Source organism: Oculina patagonica, chromosome 7 (genome assembly GCF_052425735.1).
Source record: "Oculina patagonica isolate OP01 chromosome 7, crgOcupat, whole genome shotgun sequence".
NCBI lineage: Eukaryota > Metazoa > Cnidaria > Anthozoa > Scleractinia > Oculinidae > Oculina > Oculina patagonica.
The window spans coordinates 25,696,495-25,709,482 of record NC_135764.1 but is presented as its reverse complement, the minus strand read 5'-3'; the positions used below and the strand labels follow the sequence as shown (position 1 = coordinate 25,709,482).

Genomic DNA, 12,988 nt, shown 5'->3' with positions numbered 1-12,988 from the left:
GAGGGGACGACAGGTAGCCCAAGCTCTATAAATAATTAAATGTTAAACTGTCGGGTCACGTAGTTTTGTTTTGAGAAGTTCAGTCCATTAGACGGGAAAATTGCGCATGACTTTAACGGTTTATTCTCTCATATTATGTACGGTTGGAACTGAAACTCCGAGGAATCGTTTCAAGTCCACCCAAAAAAACCACACACACGAAGAGACCCATTATGGAGTTCAGGTAAACAGTTATTAAAAGTCAAGCACAATTTTCCCATGCAATGGACTGAATTTTTCCCCATACAAAACCTTATAATATGCACCACTATGCAAATCGCTCAAATTACGTGACGCTAGAGGCTAGGCTTCCCGTGTAAAGAACTTTGTTTTGTCCATCTTCTTAAAGGTTCTGATTTATTTTATTTAGGACCCCATAGCAAGTCTGAAAACAAACAGGCTACTGCTAGTTAACAGTTTCCACTCTATCAAACTCATTGCATTGTAAAGTCAACTCTCTCTAAAACGAAACCATCGGGAACGGCTCCAACTGTCCATCTTACAGAAGTGTCTGTCTTATGGGGAGTTTAGTTACAGTAAAATGACTGAGAAATGGCAGGGATGGCCGGACCAACACCAGGTGTCCATCTTAAAGAGGTGTCTGTCTAATAGAGGTGTCCATTAAGAGAGAGTTGACTGTACATAGTTTTCAGCTGTCATATTGCATTGGCAGTCTAGATCGAACAGGCATTTGAGCCACGCCCAACCACGCCCAGATTAATTGGTCTCCTTTGGGAGTTCATTTTTAATTTTTCCGGCAGCATTCCCCTCCCTTTCATATCAGAGTACCCCCCTCATAGGGGAGAAAAGTAACACTTTATCACTGAACATGATGCTATGCATTGGACTCCCTGTTCATGGATTTGTAATAAACTCATATCATTGCAAATGTAATGAAAAATAGTGCAAAAATACTATTTCAAGTGCCTATTAATTTGTGCATTAAGTATTTGTTGTGTGAAAAATAAATTACAATTTTTAAAATATAAATTGTAAACTGTGGTCAGAGTTCATCATGATCTGTTTCTGAAGCATCATTTTCAGTGTCGTCGTCATCATCGTCATTGTCATCTTCATACTCGTCATCATCATTAATGCACAAGCCTACAACGTGAAATAAAATATGTCTGTGTCACGATGGTGACTGCATGCAGCCAGAAACTCATAAGGGTTGAAACATGTAACACGTGTTAACAGTGTTTGAACATTCAATTTTGCCAAGTACCATATTTGGAAACACAAAGAGTTTGTACACAAATGTGCTATACACGTAATGACACACGTGACAACATTTTCGGGTTTGTGGTGAGTTACGTGAATTCTATCCTAAACACGGTAAATTTCTTACAGAAACTAAAGAAATGCATTAAGCTTATCCAAGGGATGTTCTTCAGACTATTTAACGACGATAAAACAGGAGATTGTACCCAAATTCAACTTTATTGAACTAAGCTTGTTCAAAAACAAGATTACACCATCAAGCGCGAGCTAGCGCGCGCTGTTAATTTAATCCAAATATTGCAATTTTATTTTCTCTCGTGATTTTACAAATATGGTACTTAATGGAACCCAATGTGCAAACACTTTGTACAATGCGAATCATGGGGAGTAAAATGTTTCAACCCTTATGGATTTATGATGCAGCTTTCCTTGAGTTCAGCCAGTTTCTTTGTACAGGTTTGGGCTTACATGTATACAATTCCGTTAAAATAAGTTTTGTGTGGGCTTACTGTAAATCTGGGGGGGGGGGGGGTTAATTTACCGTACTCGATCATGGTACTGTACATGAGAAGGGAATAGCTCTGGTATTCATGCTCCCTATGGTTTTTGATCCAAGCACATAGGATAAACCAAAATATTATAATTAAGCAATTTGACTTAATACAAAAATCAAGTTCATGGCAACAACCAGAACATGCAAATGTAACTGTGAGTTTCTTACCAGTGGTTGTGCGGCACATGTATCTTTTGGGATCTTTGCGTTCCTTCTTAAATGATGCTATAATGTCGTCATCGTAATCTTCTATAATGCTCTCACACTACAAAATAAATCCAAAGAATGTGGCCTTGAGCATACATGTAAATATACCGGTATCTATGTCTGTGGATCCAGAGATGCTCAAGAGGTGGGGTGGAGTGGGGTAGAAGGGGGGGGGGGGGGCAGTGGATGATCATCAGATAATGTTATAAACTGGCCAATTTCATATTCAGCAACTTTAAGTTAGAGCACATTTTGAAAAACTTTCCATGTTTGGGATAGTCTTTTTATATTTTTTCATGTCCAAATGAAACAAATATTAAACATTAATTTTCAGCAAGGTCATCAGCAGAAGCTAAAATCCCATCATAATAAAACTTGATTTTGAATTTACATGTAGTTATAAACAATGCATATCTTTGGGAATATCCATACCCATTCCAAGCAAGGTCACTAAAAATATGAGGGGGTGGGGGAGGGGGTTTCAAGAAGGGAAGTATAAACATAGGGGTGAAGGGATTGAAAACACCTGTCTGGAGCAACACTAATAATTGTTCAATAATAAACACCACTTTAGAAACAAAAAGAAATCTGGGGCAAGGCTTACCTTTAACTTGCTTGTGGGACCACAAGCAGGGATAAAACAAAGATGAGAAGCCATATAATCAGGCCTTGAAAAAACTTGAATTCCAACTTGCCCTTTAGAGAAGCAGCTCTTAAATATTTTTGTTTGCCCAGGGAAGTTACAAGCTTGTCTTTGTTTACCTTGTTTTAAGATTTCAATCCTCCAAATTAATTTTTTTCCTTAGTGGCTATTTGGCCACTGCTGCTTAAGTTTGGTCGCCAGTGAAAACTTTTAGTCCCTAAATTAAGCTTACGCTTTAGATCCTTTTCTCAATTTTAGTTGCCAGGCTGGCAACTTCGGTTCCAATTTAGTCGCCAGCTCCAAAATTTTAGTCGCCTTGGCGACTAAAATGAACTAAACTTGAAGGCTTGGATTCTTACTTGTCATCAGGCAAGTAAGAATGAAAAGTCACTTGTTCCGAAGGAAAATCGACTTGTTGTGGATGACCAGATGGAACTTTTTTCGAGCCCTGTATGATTTTTTCTCAGCAACAGTCCTGCATAAGATGAGATTAGCTCCAGTTTTCTTCTCATTTCTAAAGTGGCAAATTTATTGAAAACAACAAGCATACTATAACCTACCGCATGTTTAAGCTTTTGTGCTATGTCGCCACTGATAGCAACATTGCTTAGCGTGACAGCCTCCCCAGATCGTGATGACGTTCTGATATAGGACTTCTTGCCAGTTTTAGGATCAGTTGATTCTGCGTAATTGTTCATTTTTTCACACATGTCGTCAAGTTGTTCTATAAGATGAGTCTCTGATCTTGCATATTGAATCTAACAAGAAAACAGTGACACACAACTAAGGCAAATGTCAAGTCTTTCAGTGAAATTAGGCAATGCAATGCCCAGGGGGGGGGGGGTACTCCGGGATCAAAGTGACGGGGATGATCAAATGGAGGCAAAACTCAGGACCCAAAAAAATCCCTGAGTCTTCCGACATTGCCCAAAAAAATCCCTGGACCAAAAAAAACGCCCCAAAAAATCCCTAGTCAAATTACCCCTAAATTGCCAAGGCACTTTAGTTTGATTTTAATACCCAAAAAAGTCCCCTATTTAAATCAAGTCACCCAAAAAAATACCTGCCAAATTCTCCTACCCAAAAAAATCCCGGAATCGAAAATTTCGACCCCAAAAAATTCCTTCACACATCCCCGTCACTTGGACCCCGGAGTACCCCCCCTGGGATGCAATGCAAGGGCAATGGAACACAGGCATCATTCTTGGGCAAGATAAGTTGCAGAATTGCTCACACAGTACTTCTCTCTACCCAGATAGAGTTACTGTAGCAAATTTTGAAATTCAGTGAAACAACTGTTTATCAAGTAATACAGAAAGCTTTAAGACCCAGGGGGCTACTCTAAGTATAAATGATACTTTATAGAGGGTTTTGACGGAGCTTCATAAAAAATACGTAAGCCTGAAATTTTAGAACCAAAATTATACCTGGCATCAATTCGAATGAATATTTTTCTGATCCTCTGATCGCAACAAAAACCCGAAACGAAAAGTTTGCTCAGAAGTAAAACCCCCCAAAAATATGCCTATTTTTTTAAGACCTAAAGCAATATGTGACAGATCCCTTGACCCAAAAAAACACCAAGTGTGTAAATTTTCAAACCAAAAAAATATTTTGGCCCCGCTGTCATGTATACTTCAGGTACTCCCCTGGGTTTTAAGCCTACATCAACAAGAAATTTGATCAATGATAAAGTTCTCATTTATCCCATGATATTCACAAAAATGTTAGATAAACTATCAAAATTTAGAAGGTGAATACCAGCAAACAAGAATGCTTCAATCAACAATGATATTCTCCCAACTGGCACATCTAGTAACGTATGGAGACTGGTAAGGAGAATCTAGTAACTTTCCTCTGAAAATGTATGTCTTACCTTCTTGGTATTTTGATTTCCTTTTGGATCCACTCTAAAGCTCTCAACCTACAAGTCATTAACAACAAAACAATTTGATGCTTACCGTATTGATTGGATTTAGCGCCCTCCTTCCAATAAGCACCACCTTCCAAATAAGCGCCCCCTTCAAATGTGTTTCTGTCAACCAACGCCCCCATTCTAATAAGCGCCCCCATCCTTAAAGTGCTAAACCCTAACCCTAACCCTAACCCTAACCCTAAACCCTAACCCTAACCCTAACCCTAACCCTAACCCTATGATCAAATTTTTGATCTTCATATTTTTACATTGTCGTGAACAATTAGACTTTCTTACTCACCTTGCCAAATTTCAATCCATTACGAACATCAGAAGTTGTTGTATTATAACATTTATTCCAGAGAATATACGGCCGCCATTAATCAACCTTGTTCCAAGGCTTGGTTGCGAATAGGAGAAAATGACGTCAAAGGCTAAAATACCTCACGGGTTGAAATTAGAATAACAATCAGCATAGAAAATTGCACGAAAAACAAGCCCAAAGTTTTTGTTGCTTTTCGCGTGATTTTCAATACATATTGTTATTATAATTTCAACCCGTGAGGTATTTTAGCCTTTGACGTCATTTTCTCCCTATTCGCAACCAAGCCTTGGAACAAGGTAGTTTAATGGCGGCCATAAAATATCGGAAATAAACGTTAAAACAAAACGACTTCTGATGTTCGTAATGGATTGAAAATTTGCAAGGTGACTTGAGTAAGAAAGTCTTATTGTACACGAAAATGTAAAAAATATGGAAATCGAAAATTTGATCGTAGTAGCACTTTAAGTGTAGATAAACTCATGAACATTCACCGTACCGTACATGTTTATATTTTACTGCTAAAATGAACAGTTATTTTAAAAGTAACTGAACTTTCAACAATTTGTTACTGTAACAGTTTCTGTTTTTTTTAGTTATTTTTAATTAGTAATTGTTAAAGATTTGTTTTGAGAATTTGGTTGTTTCTCAAAGAATGAAATAAGTGCCCTGTCTCGAATAAGCGCCCTCCCTTGAGGTGCCAAAAGTAAATAAGTACCCCGGGCGCTAAATCGAAACATTGCGGTACTTATACTGATCCAAGATTGTACGAAACAAAGTGAAGTGTACAATCATATGAATTTACTAAGTTAAATTATTATTATAATTTTCGTACATCCTCTTAAACCCACCTCAAGAGTCTTCCTTGGATCAACTTGAGAAATTTCCCATTGAAGTTCATCAGCAATAACATGGCACACTGTCATGAGTTAATTCAGTGTCAGTAGTTGAATAAGTAATAAAAATGCTAATATTAATTGAACAAATATAAAAAACATAAGTGATCTTTTCACATACATTAACTTATTAATATAGGAGCCCCCTAACCCCCCTCCCCCAAACACACACGAACATACACCTTAGTGTCTTCTGCAAGCAATTCTAGACTAATTATGGTCAACAGTAAGTAGAGGACCCCTCTACTAACTATGGTATGGTTCAATAACTATATTACCTTTGAAATTTTCAGTAACTTACCACCACAGAGCAGTTCTTTATCCGGTGCGCCCCATGTTTCACTTAGAAGAGTTGTTATAATAAGCAACACAGAACAAAATTTTACTACCGGATCCATTACAAACTACAAAAAAAGAGATCAAAATAGTTAAACTTCAGTAGAATGATTCATCCGATCTGAGATTTTTAAACACTAAATTTTTGGTGGCCTCTGTCCACCTTCATCAGAGTATTTAGTGTTTAAAAATCTCAGATCGGATGAATCATTCTACTGAAATTACGTCTACCGATCGCCACAGACAAAGTGTATAGTTAAACTTCTATAATTGTATGCCAATGAATGCTGATTTATACTAGTATTACAAATATAAAGGTAAACTTTACTATGCTAATAGTAAAAAGCCCTGAATGACAAGCCTAAGCTAAGCTTAATATTTAAAGAATCTGAAAACAAGCACGATGATGAAGACAATTAATCAGACCTGATTTAATATTAAAGCAGTTGAAGACAAAAAACTCATGCAATGTTTGAACTGCGCTATACAATCACAGTTTTACTCACTTTTTAAAGTTAGTAAAAAACTGTGAATTAAAATAAAATCAGCATTTTTGCACTTTAAATTCTCTAGATATTACCTGTCTATGAATGAAACGTGGTTAAAACTGAAATTTTACAAACCGAAAACAAATTCTGCCTTCCAAACTCTCCTGGATTCTTTCTCGTTCTTTTACAAATGGGTATAACCGCTGCCACATTGTTGGCGCATGTGATAGTGCATTGCATCTCGGGATGTTATTTCTGCTCCGCTCCGCACCGGCAACAAATTTCTAGGAAAATCAAAATGTAGTTAAAAATTGCGTCGTTTTATCTGGAATTTATAGTATTACACCTTAAAGAAAGCTCCAATTTGTAGTTTACCATGGCACCACCAAAATCAAGGAAGATCGTCGTTATGGGTTTCCGTTCAGTGGGTAAATATGGAACGTGCTTACTACCTGAAGAAAAGATCTTGCTAGAAACCTGTGGAAACTTAATTCTGCTCCATGAATTTTCTGATCATGGGTTTTTTTTTAACTTTCAGGAAAGTCTTCAATCACAATTCAGTTCGTGGAAGGGCAGTTTGTGGATTCTTACGATCCTACAATTGAAAATAGTGAGTATGTTTTGCTTCTTTCGTCTGCCTAGGCTGAAGAAATATAATTTTCTGGTCGCGGTTCCTATGAACAGTTTTGAACTGCAAAGCTTTATGAACTTTAAATAAGCTTTCAAGGAAGACCATTATATTAAAGTAAATTGTAGATTGCTAACTACCGCCTTTTTATTTTGTTAAGCATTTACCACGAAGCTGAAACACAACAGTCAAGAATATGTTCTGGAGGTTGTAGATACTGCCGGCCAGGTAAATATGTGTCGATATCTCCTTGTTCAATGGTGATTAATATTTGTACTTATGTACCCCGCTGTTTCTATTGTGTATTTAATTAGATGTCCTTTTAGTTGCTCTTATTATTCTTAAAACATAAAGATCGGATATCACTCATAATTGGGAATTTCATGGTTTTAATTCGACGGTTTAAAGCTTACGTTAAATTTTACTTGCGATTATTTGTAGAACGTATTTTATATAGCGGAATTGAACATTACAGTATGTACTTAACCTTTAAAGATTTCCCTCAAGTGAAGATGAAGTTAATCTTGAGGTTACCCATTAACATTGTTTATCTGTAAGATAATTCTTGAATAACTAATTTAGGGAGTGGGTTTGTTGAATAATTGTGAGCTAAACATTATGGTGACTTAAAAAAATTCTGAATCTAAGTGAAACAAAAGATTGCATGTGTGGTTAGGTTTAGATTGCTAATAAATTCCTACTCAAGTTGGAGATAAGGCATGGAAAATTTGTGAAAATTTATTTAGCACGTAGCTGAGTTTATTTAGATGGCTGAATTCAGTCGCAGTTGGTTGAGCTTGTTGGCTTGGTTGATTTCATTCAGTATATTTGGCAAGATGATTTTATGCATTTCAGTGCATTTGGCTTTTGGTCGGTTCAGCATGTTGGCTGACTTGCTTCCATATAGAACGTTAGCCAAGTTCAGTTTGTTCAGCATGCATACATTATTGGCTGAGTTTGGTTAGTTCAGGGTGTTGGCTGGCTCCTTGTGAAACTCTGCCACAGGAAATCAGTGCCAATGCCACTTCCAACTGCTCATGACTCTTAATTCTTTTCAGCATATAAGGGAAATTAACAGGGTCATTTACTTGATAAATTATTCATATTATGTATTCTTACTTTCATTTGTATACAACATGTTATCTTATCCACAGGATGAATATTCGATATTCCCTCAGTCTTACTCAGTTGGAATTCATGGATATGTACTTGTATATGCAGTGACATCTGCAAAAAGGTAAAACGGTAGAACCTCGCCTTACGATCACCTTGGTAATACCACCACCTTGGTATTATTAATTATGGTTACAGTACTTAATATCTTTTGAGCATTTGCGCCAATGAAATCTCTTGTTCAAACTTTACAGACAACGGACTTTAAACCTTAGCCCCAGGGAACAAATTATTCATATTAACTTATTATAACCTCCTTATTACGGACACTTCGGTGATCAGGCGATGACATTTTGTGTTTGTAATGCAATTTCCTGTTTGTGGAACAAATAAAAATACAAAAAATACCAATGTGACGCTTTATTCATCTTAGACGTTTTCGGATTTGTTCTAAGTGTTAATTTTTTACCTGCAGCATTGCATTGCAGAACATTTCGAGTTACTAAATACTTCAAGCTGTCAATAAAGGCAAAAGTGACGTCATAGTGGTGACCTCTATTTATAATATGGACACCTCTCTAATATGGGCACTTTGCTCTGTCCCTTTGGTGTCTGTATTAGAGAGGTTTAACTGTATGATCAAAAACTGATATCTTACATTTTGTTCCTTTCTCTAGTTTTGAAGTTGTAAAGGTCATTCATGAAAAGTTACTGGATATGTCAGGTCAAAATTAGTAAGTATCTACAAAAAACACAGCGTTATTTCCAGTAAGGTGGTCTCATATGAACATGGTGAAATAATAATTATTTATTATTAGTGTGTTGGTCTTGTAATCAAGTGATTCAGGTTCAAGCATAGCTGGAGTCCTCTTGTTTCATTCTTAGGCAAGAAACTTGTCTCCATTGGTAACAGTTGTAAGAGAAAGTCTGCATTTGAGCCAAGTAGCCCATCAGGCTGGAGCTTATCCCAGTTTCTGTAACATTAAGCGACCAGGGGTATTTCTACTCCCACTCATTGAGATGCTAGTCCTTCACAGGGTTACCCCCAGCATTAAGTTTGTCATTACCCTTTTATACACCCTTTAATGCACTGTGAGAGTTAAGTTGCCCAAGAACACAACACAGTAACCCTGCCAGGGCTTGAACCCAGATTGCTAGATCTGCAGTCCAGCACACTTACCACCAAGCCACCATGCATCTCAAGAGTATAAACGGGAACCATCAAATTGTTGCCTGTCTTAGCACAGCTCTATAAATGTTGGCATTAATTTTAATACGATGGATTTTTTTTTGTTTTCTAGTGTTCCAATGGTCCTTGTTGGTAACAAGACAGATTTGCACATGGAGAGGTAAATGTTATAATATATATTTCAATTTTTCTTGTGGTACAATTTGTTTTTATACTCGCCTGGTGAAAATATTACTTGTACTTGAACCAGTTCAAAAATGCAATGTGAGCATGATTCCTGTCTATAATAAAATACTGATAAATATTTTTCTTTTGTGGTACTTGTTTTGGAAGATTCTTGACAATTTCCCCCAGTAGTGTCTTTGTTTAAAGTTTTTGAATCCTGTTTTGTAGGGTTGTGACATATAAAACTGGAAAATCCCTTGCTGACTCATGGAAAGCAGCCTTCTTTGAATCCTCGGCTAAGGAAAATAGTGTAAGTTGAAATTTCAAATACTTCAATCTGTGATTTAATTGTATGTGGTATTTATATCACACCAACTATCAAAACTGACGATGGATGCAGGACATATGAAACATGTTTTTCAAATTTAAAACTGTGACTTTCTATCGTAAGATTTAATGCACGGCAAACTGTCCTTAATGTAATAATTAAAAAGTTGTTTATCTCAATTTATATTAAAATGCTGTCTTTCTAAGTCGACTGTTGGTTTAATTATGCCTATTACCGTTTAATATATTTAACAAATGGTAAACGTCACAGCGTGCACTATTGAGTTACAGATTCACGTGGGAGGTTGCTAAGCACAAGAGAAGCGTAAGAGTCGCCCGAGGCATAGCTTCTTGGGTGCTTAGCAAACCTTCCAAGTGCATCTGTAACTCAATAGTGCATGCTGTGACGTTTACTATTTGTTTTGTAGCATAACTTTTAGGCGAATTATTACAGTTTCTTTGAGGTAAAAGTGCGCGCGCTCATTTAAACAATTGTGTGTAGTGCTTGCATAAACGCTGACGAAAATCTAAAGATTACACAAACAAACAAACTTTTGAATTATTTCAAACTTGCATTATACGTCAAAGTCTTTCAGCATAATGGAGAAATGGTTTCCCTTCTGTTTAGCTTTTCAAATTCACAGGAAAATCGAGAAAACATTTAAAACTCATGAAGTAGTGGCACTTTCTTGTGTCATGTCGCATCAGATCAGCGCGAGCGCTCAGGTTGAAGGCATACATGTATGTCAGCGTGCACCCATGGGCAAAGAGTAGATGCTAAATTAACCAATCAGAATGTGCGCTTTACATTAGTTGTGCTATAAATAACATGTTAAAGCAAGGCTTTAGATAGTAAGTGTTTCATATTTAAGTTTTTCGTTAATATTATTTGGTCCATTGCTGTTTTAATTGTCGTGTTGCTTTTCTCCTTCAACAGAGTGTGCAAGAAATTTTCCAAACCCTTATTAGAGAAATAGAAACTCGCGACCAAGATGGAAATGTAGACAAGAAGGAAGACTGTACCATATTATGACAAGTGGATGTACAGAACTTTGTAATGGAATACTCTACCAAACTCTATTTTGTGATATAATCTGCAGCTATTGTTGACATTTTTGCCGCATACACCATGTTGTTTGAGACCTTCTCGCTAGTAATGTATGATGGGTGAATCATTCCTAGATCACAATTGCCGTGGCCATGATCAACATCACTATTAAAAGAGCTATGTCATGGTCAACAAAATAATCGTGAAAAATTGGCACATTTTTTTAAGTTTATTGTTACTTTGTAATCTGTCTTAATCTTTGTCAGTCAAACCATCCTTGTTTATTTTTGAGTTTATATTGTTGTTGTTTTTATACGCTAGAAAACTATTATTTTTTGGTTTCTTTACATTTGAAAGTAATCAGGAAAATGACTTAAAATACTGTGCTTGTTTGTTTGGCGTGCCCCCCCCCGCCCCCGGGACATAGCTCTTTTAATATGATAAAAGAAATATGATTTTTTTTTAAGGGAGAGGGTGTTAAGATTGAGTGGGTAATGTTGTGTGGAAGTTTAGTCTTATGTGGTGGTGGGTAAAACGGTAATTTCTTTTCCTTTATTTGGAGAAGGGAGGAGGGATGTTGAGGAGTTCTTAGTTCTAAACTAGTTTGCATTACATCTTCTACAAAATGAATCTATTAGTTTCTTTGAATGGTCAAAAAATGTTATTGTTTTTGGTAGCTAATCTGTTGAAGCTTAGCAGCTGGAAAAGTAAGTGAAGTCTTGTGAAAATAAATTGAAGGATTTTAAATCAAATGTCCATTACCAGGTTTTTTTAGATAGATCAGATATCAGTAGCTGACAATCTGACAATCTTTCATCTACGTTGTTTTTAGCAAAATATTGTTTTCCTTTTCCAAGTTAAAAGACCCATCATTAAGAGAAAAATGTTCATCCAGGAGAGTGTTTGTCTTATTCCAAGCACATACAAAACTTTAGAAGGACTGTTTTGGAATCACACAGCTTACTTATTGCTGAAAGGGGTTTACACTAGGTGTCAGGCTAGTTATTATTTTATGAGTTAAGAAGCGATTAAATCTAGGCTTTCAACAACCCACAACATTACGCATTCTTATAAGCCTGTGAACTCAGACAGTATTTTTGCTGCTGTTTTACGCTGCCGAGAAACAACAGCCATAAATTTGTCTGCAGTTGCAGTTGCTTATTTACAATTTCATTAAGTTTCAGTGTCATTCGCAACTTTTTTTCACAGTAATATAACCATTTTATGATTTCTTTTCATTCAAACATGATCCACCTTTCTTATCACAAAACTTAGTGAATATATAAAATTCTTATTCTTTCCAACCTTACAATACAATATATTTTATTTGCTGCTGCTTCTATTGAATTTTTGTATAAATAAACATGGTTGTGTTCCTTATTTGACGTCTGTGGCTAATATTATTTCTTTTATTTTTTTGCTAATATCATTTCTATCTGACTTGTGAAGCAATCATTAATTTGGGATCCATGTGACAAGATGGCGGGGGTGGGTGTGCATATTTACTGGTGAAAACTTAATTTGCTTTTATGATTACCAATCTTTACTTCTGCTCTAATACATCATTTTCAGAAGAATATTACTGGTAAATTCTCAAACTCTGCTTTGTTGCATCTAGCTTTCTGACTGGCTCACAAAGGGGGTACCTTTTTAGGTTTCAGGTATATAAAAGGGTCGGGATTTCACAAGTTTAGGTGTACAAATGCGTAGGAAGTTCGGTAAAGTTATTTAAAAAGACCTTTAATTTAAATATATTAATCAGACACAACTCGTGGCTTTGTTGTCTTAGTTTATTAGGTGCAACATAAAAATGTCAAGAAAATGAAAAGGTTACCTTTTTCTATAAAAGATATACGAAAGGGGTGCTTTTTCTGTCAAAATTGTATATAAAAGGGTAA

General features: G+C 36.2%; 2 protein-coding genes across 3 annotated transcripts; one reads left to right on the top strand and one right to left on the bottom strand.

Moving 5' to 3' along the window:
* Positions 1-379: 379 nt before the first annotated feature.
* Positions 380-6,862, bottom strand: LOC144660517 (protein canopy homolog 2-like). 2 transcript variants are annotated; one of them, XM_078521174.1, is made up of 7 exons: positions 6,756-6,862; positions 6,098-6,200; positions 5,752-5,819; positions 4,540-4,587; positions 3,224-3,421; positions 1,982-2,078; positions 380-1,143 (listed from the first exon to the last, which is right to left on the bottom strand). In XM_078521174.1, the coding sequence occupies exons 1-7, from the start codon at positions 6,858-6,860 to the stop codon at positions 1,043-1,045; spliced, it is 720 nt and encodes a 239-aa protein (XP_078377300.1). In that variant the 5' UTR covers positions 6,861-6,862; the 3' UTR covers positions 380-1,042. The 2 variants fall into 2 exon arrangements, with proteins under 2 accessions (XP_078377300.1, XP_078377301.1); XM_078521175.1 differs by having other exon boundaries at positions 6,713-6,823.
* A 45-nt stretch (positions 6,863-6,907) lies between these two features.
* On the top strand, positions 6,908-11,364 carry LOC144660528 (GTP-binding protein Rheb-like). Its single transcript, XM_078521190.1, has 8 exons — positions 6,908-7,048; positions 7,159-7,230; positions 7,409-7,476; positions 8,403-8,485; positions 9,039-9,095; positions 9,663-9,710; positions 9,944-10,025; positions 10,980-11,364. Exons 1-8 carry the CDS (start codon positions 6,997-6,999, stop codon positions 11,073-11,075), a joined length of 558 nt encoding a protein of 185 aa, XP_078377316.1. The 5' UTR covers positions 6,908-6,996; the 3' UTR covers positions 11,076-11,364.
* The last annotated feature ends 1,624 nt before the right edge of the window (positions 11,365-12,988 follow it).

Bases quoted from the DNA above. Each gene is read 5' to 3' on its own strand.
- LOC144660528 (XM_078521190.1), top strand. From the start codon at position 6,997: ATGGCACCACCAAAATCAAGGAAGATCGTCGTTATGGGTTTCCGTTCA. The intron at 7,477-8,402 runs GTAAATATGTGT...TCTTATCCACAG, and splicing joins TTGTAGATACTGCCGGCCAG to GATGAATATTCGATATTCCC. The intron at 8,486-9,038 runs GTAAAACGGTAG...TCCTTTCTCTAG, and splicing joins GCAGTGACATCTGCAAAAAG to TTTTGAAGTTGTAAAGGTCA.
- LOC144660517 (XM_078521174.1), bottom strand. From the start codon at position 6,860: ATGCAATGCACTATCACATGCGCCAACAATGTGGCAGCGGTTATACCC. The intron at 4,588-5,751 runs GTGGGTTTAAGA...AATGACTTGTAG, and splicing joins ATCCAAGGAAGACTCTTGAG to GTTGAGAGCTTTAGAGTGGA. The intron at 3,422-4,539 runs GTAAGACATACA...TTTTCTTGTTAG, and splicing joins GAAATCAAAATACCAAGAAG to ATTCAATATGCAAGATCAGA.